Source organism: Eriocheir sinensis, chromosome 43 (assembly GCF_024679095.1).
Source record: "Eriocheir sinensis breed Jianghai 21 chromosome 43, ASM2467909v1, whole genome shotgun sequence".
NCBI lineage: Eukaryota > Metazoa > Arthropoda > Malacostraca > Decapoda > Varunidae > Eriocheir > Eriocheir sinensis.
In genome coordinates, this window is record NC_066551.1 from 5490001 (window position 1) to 5497656 (window position 7656).

A 7656-nucleotide genomic window follows, 5' to 3' on the forward strand; every position below is an offset into this window, starting at 1 on the left:
AAAAAAAAATGATGGAAGTTAGATAAAAAAAAATGTGTGAATGGGAACCCTTGGTGGTGGCAGACAGTAAGTAACCGATTCTCAGGAGCTGTCAGTGTAGTCAGTATATCAGTTTTATCCTTGAGTGTGAAGCCCGCCAGCAGAAATGTGTCTCAAATCGGCCGCAGAACACAGTATACATGTCAGTGGAACGAGAGGACAAGCAGGATTCCAGAACAATAGATACGTTGATCACTTGCCAAGTAAATGGAACAGAGGGGTTGGAGCCTTGGGTGCCACTGAATTAACCTCCTCTGAGCCTTGTGTGACGCAATAGTGTGACATCAACCGTGGCCAGACATTCCCTTCTTTATCCTTTGTCTTATCACGCTAGAGTCAGGTCACTCACGCTTTTCTAATAATTTCTTTGAGCACTATTCCACCCGCACACGTGGCGCCGCCTGTCAAACACCCGTGACAGAATGTAAACAAACTGAACAGTCCGCGCTTGATGACGGACCACGAGTGTTACCCAGGCAAGCCGAAATTATATTAAATATTATCAAATCCGATATAATGGAAAATTTCAAACCAAATATAATGTTTACGTAAGTGTTTGGATAGAAAATAAACGATATGCAGCCGGGATTAGCTCAGGTACTAATCCCTTTTTACCTCCAAAAAGGGACGATCGAGTTATTTGTAGTGCCATTCTCAAGTCCTATAATGCTGAAATTCAAGCATCAATAACCTTTCAAAACAGTAGATGGAAGGTACTTCCTCGTTATATTGCCTATATGGTTGGCCAGAAGGGGTGGCAGCGGCGGCAGACACAGGCTTCCACGGGCCATAAAACTTTAACAAGCAACTATCGGCCAGCCATAGCAGCCATACACAGGAGGTGGTCCCTCGCCCCATCACCACTTCAGCCACAAACTGGTGATTCATGAAGCGGCTACCGTTTCAAGCTGCACGGAGCCGTATGCTACACTTGTGCGACAGAACATTCCAGTAACCTATGGAAACGTACTATTATGTCAGTTTAAGTAGGTGACGCGTAGTCTAGGTAAGGAGGAGAAGGATTCTGGGTTACCTCCATCCACCCCTTAATCATGGCTTCCAGACACAGCACAAACTCTGCCGTTAGTCCACCTTTGAGACACGCCAGAAACCTCTCTTCATAAAAGCATCTTCCACACACCATCCTAAACATTAATGATAGCTGGGTTCAAACGCCGCGTGATAAAAAAAATTCAATAATTCATAGAGGAAGAGAAGTGGCGGCGGGAAAGAAGCGTAACCACCGGAAGAGCAATGACGAGCGAGCGGTGCACTTGAGGCTGCGAGGAGCTGGTCTGCGGCGCCGCGACCGCAGACAGCGTCCCGTTATGACACACAACTTGCTGCTGCTACCACTGCACTCGGAAACTGTTACGAAGATCTAGGGCTGCGGCTGGGGAAATAGATGGACACACGCGACTTTCCCTCTGAGAAAAAAAAAAAAAAAAGAATGCGTGTGAGTGAGTCAGCGGGTAGCGAGGCGGCGGTTACCTTCACGGTGATAATGTAGGTCAGTCTGTGCTCGTGAACTGGTGCTGTGCTCACGCCCACAGCATCATGGACAAGGGACTGCAGCGGGCGGTGGTGGCAGTGCTCCTGACGCTCCTCAGTCCATGCACTCCCTACCTCCACTACCGCCCGCCCTGGCCCGCCGCCCCCAGTGCCCGGGTTAAGTCTGACGGGCTTGTTAGGGAAAGTGTTTTGAGTTTCCCCGCCAAGCACGAGGTGACGCCAGTGGTGCCAAAAAGGACATCAGCAACACGAGTGCACCCCCACCTGTACCTCCAGCAGCCTTGGCCAGCAACTCTCAGTGCCCGGGACAGGTCTGACGGGCTTGTTAGGGAAAGTGTTTGGAGTATCCCCAGCAAGCAAGAGGTGACGCCAGTGTTGTCAAAGAGGACATCAGCAACACGAGTGCCCCCCCACCTGTACCTCCAGCAGCCTTGGCCCGTCGCCCCCAGTGCCCGGGTTAGGTCTGACGGGCTTGTTAAGGAAAGTATTTGGAGTTTCCCTTACAAGTACGAGAGGACACCAGCAGTGGCAAAGAGGATGTTAGAGACACGGGTGGGCGACCCTTGCAGCGTTGACGAGGTGACGCAGGAGGCGCGACAGTCCCGCCACGACAACTGTGCGGAGGCAGCGGCGACCACGACCACCGCGACGCCCGCACCCCTGCCCAGCCACAGGTGTGTCTTGGAATATGTTTATCCCAGGTGTTCTCGTAGTAGTTTGCATCTTGAGCTTTTTTTTCATTCATGCATCCTACTAGCCACGGGAGTTTGGGGTTTGCATCTCAAAGGCTATTTTTTTTCTTCCAAGCAGCCTCCTAGTATTCCTTACACGTCATGTCATGTTATAATGTCAACTGTGGAGGTATAGTGTTAGATGTAGTGAATGATATTATAGTGCTGCAGTGGTGACATGCATGCGTGGTGTGGATGCCGGCAGGCCCCTGAGGATGGGAGGATGGTGGTCTCGACCCCTCAGCGACGACACGAGGCTCGACTTCGTGGGGGTGCTGGCTGTCGTCATTGTCAAGATAATCATGTCGACGGCGCTCGCCTCGTGGTTCCTGGTTGCTGGTCAGCTCCTGTTCGTCATAGCTGACATCACGGGCAGTAGTGAAATTTTCGGCAATGGCTCTCCTCTATCCTTTATCTTCCAGGCCCTACCGCTGGTGGAGATACTCCTGCGAGGGAGCGCCGCCTTCAACTCGTGAGACTGTCATGGCGAGTGGCATCTCCATAGAACCTTGAAGCTGTATTCCTCATGTAGTGGCCCGTCCGATGCAGAACGTCCGTAAAAGCCCACTCTGCTAGGGGGCGCCTCTTAACCCGAGTGGTAGAGTACGTGGTGGCTTCCCGTCTGGCCGGTCGCAGCTTCAATACCCGGTTTCTTTGTTTCGATCAATGTCTCGTGCTTTTCGTGACACGATGTCCTTCTCTCTCTGTTCCTAGATCATGAGTTTTACTTTTGTTCTTGTTCTCACAGGCTGCCTCTTGTTGTTGATTATCCTCTTTATTTCTTAATTGCATGGCTAAGTAAGTAGCAGTGAACCCCAATTTGTCTTCATTTTCACCATTCCTCTCAGCTTGCTTTTTACCAACACTTCGATGGCAGTAGTTGCTCACCTTCAACTCTTGTTTTTGTCGGGCAGGCCACTTCACTCAAAACAGGATTAATTCTTCGCACGTGATAGCGATTTATCTCCACAGCTCTGACTACTGTTCTCCCATGATCCCACCTTACAAGGATAGTTAGTTACACACAAGTCTCCACTTCTTGTTAACTTAATCTTTTGGAGACGAACATCATATCTCCTTCAAAGCTCTCAATTCTGATGGACATTTAGCCACTCTACACCCTTATACGTATGTAACTTTCTTGGACTTTTTACAAACATTTCTATGCTCTCTCTTTACCCACCCAAACCACCACACTGCGCAATATACTTCAGCCTTTACAGCTTCCCTCATGCGACATCTTATCCTTTATCCATGCCACGTACACTTCTACACTAAACGGCAGTCTCTCTCAGTTGAAGGACCTTATTATATAGCCATGGTGTAATGACCCAAGACACGGATAGAGTGTCCAAAGACCCCGCGAGGTATCCTTTGTCTTAACTGCATGCATCGCATATCGGTGACCTGTGGTCGAATCCCTGGTGGATTGTTGGGAAAATATCTCTCCTGAGTACATCAGTTTATCATGAGATACAGTCAGTGGCATATCCCCTATCACAGTGGTGGAATTGATTCCTCTGTTGTGGTGATCATAATGTAGAGGCAGGGAATTGGGGGAGCTGTCTTGGCGGGGAACTCGTGTTCGATTCCAGGGAGGATTGCTTGGAAAGAAAAGATTTATCTTCCCAAACAGATAATTTTCCCATGTGCTTCGACAGTTGGCATTCCACCAATTATAGTGACAAAATAATTACTGGGCATTTTAGAGTTAATTTGGAGATTGATTTATCTCTAGTTGTGCAAATATACAATAAATTAACATCAGTCATTTTTTTGTCTGTGTTTACAGTTTAAGGACTCATTTTCTCTCTCTCTCTCTCTCTCATAATCATTGAATAAACTAAAATAATACTGAACATCCTGTGATGCACATAGTAGGCCTACATGTAATACCCTTGCATGGGTAGGGCAAGCCTTGAGCTAAAGTATATAATTAATGATTTTGTACCAATACTTAACATTACAAGGTACCCATGTGTGTCTGTGGTTGTGGAGCTCAGCTGCTAATGGTATGTTCACGGTTTGAAAGTGTCACCATTATGTTTGAAAATCTGTCTGCCTGTCCTGGAGTGGACAAAGATGGCCCTGGAAGAGGGGCAGCATGACCATGCACACAACAACACTTACAGGAATGATGTAATATTTATTTAACAATTAACAAAATTGTAGTTTACCTTAGCATTATATTATAAACAATTTTGCAGTTCTATGAAAAAATTAACCCGTAAGTCGGTGGAGTTGGGGACTTTAATGTTTCCTAAAAGAACTTTTATACATAAACAGTTCACCGTCGGGAACACCACGCGCCAAACACTGGGCACATCAGTCAACCACAAGTTGGCTTCAGAAGTGACGAAACCACCAAGGGGGCGGACACATGACCTCCCCTCCCTGGGCGGCACTCCACGAGTCTTAAGCCTTCTGTCTCCATTGAGTATTACCTTGCTGGACGGTGCGTGTGGCTGGAGACGCTGCCTCCCTCTACGATCAAACATAATACTGGTGCATATCTTTGAGAACAATAGTTTTAGATGAGCTTGAGGTGACATGGTGCAGAGGACAGACAGACGGCAGCCTGGTGGTGGTGGGGCACACTGGGCCCAGCCTCCACCGCTGCCTATGCATCGCCGCCAGCCACACTTCGCCCTGGCGCTGCGACACAATAAACACTGACTCCTGGCGACACGGTAGCGGGGGCGTGAGGTAGACTTATAGAAAACGGTAAAGTGTTCAACCGCGTGTCTTAAGCAGTCGGTGAGTGAGTGACTGGTGAGGGAGTGAGCGGTGAGCCTCAAGCCCCATCCCGCACTGCTAGGCCCTTCAGCCTAGCTCCATGGTGCCACCGCCACACAGCCGTATGCACGTACACCTGACTGTCAGCAGTGAAAGCTACGAGCTGTGTGTAACTTGCTGCTTTGCCATCCTCACTCAACCAACACTTAGGAACTTGGTCTGACAACAGCCTTAAACTAAGCTCATAAATCAATGTTGACACTCAAGTGCTGGGTAACACTTTCCCACCAACTTATTCTTGAAAAATATTCATTATACCAGAAATTTCCCCTTTAAAGTAACACATTGGTACCGAGTCACTAACAAATATACATGAAAAAATGTAAAGTAGCACCAAGCCTCTGAAGGGCGTCAGAAAGTTACTGTTTTAGGGGAACCTTTTCAGCGTCAGCCATCACTTGAGCAAGGTCTGCAGGGCTAAGTACTATATATATATATATATATATATATATATATATATATATATATATATATATATATATATATATATATATATATATATATATATATATATATATATATATATATATATATATATATATATATATATATATATATATATATATATATATATATATATATATATACGTAGTAAAAAAAAAGCGTAATATATATTGACCATTGCACTTAATTACAATTCTAAATGTCCCACATATGTATGGCACAAATGTTACAAATAAATTACAATTTACTTTTATTTACAATACCACTGTAGCCATTGGCACTGTGTGGAGCAGCGGTGGGCCCCACCGCCCTGCCCGCCGGCCAGGCAGGCAGGAGTCCGCCCCCCTCCCTGCCTCCCCAGCCACCAGCAGCAACCTGTGGACTGTGGCCAACAACCACAACTCTCCTTCAGATATTCAAATTCTTTGTTATCATGATTTTTTAATGGAAATAGAGCATGACGTGGCAGTTGCTGGCAGTAGGGGCTGGGGATGGTGAGGAAGCAGAGACTATTAACTCGTAATCTATTGACACTGGCACACAGCTCCGTCACTGCCAACACCACGCCACCGCAGTAAATACCCATGTGTGACTGGATGACTGTTAAGCTTCAGAATAAACCATGCTAACCAAGACTTGGTTGTCAACTTCCCTGATTCTGATAACAACGGTTTGTGTAGTGCAGTCTGGGACTTGTGAGACAGTGAAGAGCTGAACACTGAGAACTATGCTGCCTCCTGGAGCCCAGGGTGGAGGGCGGGGCGGGGGGAGGGCCGCAAAGGGCATCCCTGAGTGACGAAGAGGAATGGAATCATAGGGTGTGGGGTGAAGTATGGCTGGTGGACAGGGTGTGTGGGGTGAGGCATGGCTGGTGGACAGGGTGTGTGGGGTGAGGCATGGATGGTGGACAGGGTGTGTGGGGTGAAGTATGACTGGTGGACAGGGTGTGTGGGGTGAAGTATGACTGGTGGACAGGGTGTGTGGGGTGAGGCATGGCTGGTGGACAGGGTGTGTGGGGTGAAGTATGACTGGTGGACAGGGTGTGTGGGGTGAAGTATGACTGGTGGACAGGGTGTGTGGGGTGAAGTATGACTGGTGGACAGGGTGTGTGGGGTGAAGTATGACTGGTGGACAGGGTGTGTGGGGTGAAGTATGACTGGTGGACAGGGTGTGTGGGGTGAAGTATGACTGGTGGACAGGGTGTGTGGGGTGAGGCATGGCTGGTGGACAGGGTGTGTGGGGTGAAGTATGACTGGTGGACAGGGTGTGTGGGGTGAGGCATGGCTGGTGGACAGGGTGTGGGGTGAAGTATGACTGGTGGACAGGGTGTGTGGGGTGAGGCATGGCTGGTGGACAGGGTGTGTGGGGTGAAGTATGACTGGTGGACAGGGTGTGTGGGGTGAGGCATGGCTGGTGGACAGGGTGTGGGGTGATGTATGGCTGGTGGACAGGGTGTGTGGGGTGAAGTATGACTGGTGGACAGGGTGTGTGGGGTGAGGCATGGCTGGTGGACAGGGTGTGGGGTGAAGTATGGCTGGTGGACAGGGTGTGTGGGGTGAAGTATGACTGGTGGACAGGGTGTGTGGGGTGAGGCATGGCTGGTGGACAGGGTGTGTGGGGTGAAGTATGACTGGTGGACAGGGTGTGTGGGGTGAGGCATGGCTGGTGGACAGGGTGTGTGGGGTGAGGCATGGCTGGTGGACAGGGTGTGGGGTGAAGTATGACTGGTGGACAGGGTGTGTGGGGTGAAGTATGACTGGTGGACAGGGTGTGTGGGGTGAAGTATGACTGGTGGACAGGGTGTGTGGGGTGAAGTATGACTGGTGGACAGGGTGTGTGGGGTGAAGTATGACTGGTGGACAGGGTGTGTGGGGTGAGGCATTGCTGGTGGACAGGGTGTGTGGAGTGAGGCATGGTGTGGGAATGCATGATGTGTGGGGTGATGCATGGCTAGGGGGGTGTGGTGATGATGAGTGTAGGGTGTGGGCACAGAGTGAGTGATGAGAAGGTTGGAGGAGGAACTCACGCCTCATCCTGGCGAGGCAACCAGCAGCACCCTGCCAGGTGAATGGCGCGGGGCAACACCAATTGAGCAAATGTTGCAGGTGGCGAGTAGCGATAACACCACTACGGT

The 7656-nt window shown here is 49.2% G+C and overlaps 1 protein-coding gene and 1 long non-coding RNA gene across 12 annotated transcripts; both read left to right on the forward strand.

Annotated features, from left to right (window-relative positions):
* The first annotated feature begins 520 nt into the window (after window positions 1-520).
* Window positions 521-5501, forward strand: LOC127010367 (uncharacterized). The gene is made up of 2 exons (XM_050884333.1): window positions 521-2225; window positions 2488-5501. The coding sequence occupies exons 1-2, from the start codon at window positions 1597-1599 to the stop codon at window positions 2756-2758; spliced, it is 900 nt and encodes a 299-aa protein (XP_050740290.1). The 5' UTR covers window positions 521-1596; the 3' UTR covers window positions 2759-5501.
* A 137-nt stretch (window positions 5502-5638) lies between these two features.
* On the forward strand, window positions 5639-7548 carry LOC127010370 (uncharacterized). 11 transcript variants are annotated; one of them, XR_007763121.1, is made up of 4 exons: window positions 5640-6830; window positions 6863-6894; window positions 7115-7272; window positions 7401-7548. It is a non-coding gene; the product is annotated as an uncharacterized LOC127010370 (long non-coding RNA). The 11 variants fall into 11 exon arrangements; XR_007763114.1 differs by lacking the exon at window positions 6863-6894 and having other exon boundaries at window positions 5641-6480; window positions 6513-6768; window positions 7021-7272; XR_007763122.1 differs by lacking the exon at window positions 6863-6894 and having other exon boundaries at window positions 5643-6608; window positions 6737-6768; window positions 7021-7272.
* Window positions 7549-7656: the final 108 nt, after the last annotated feature.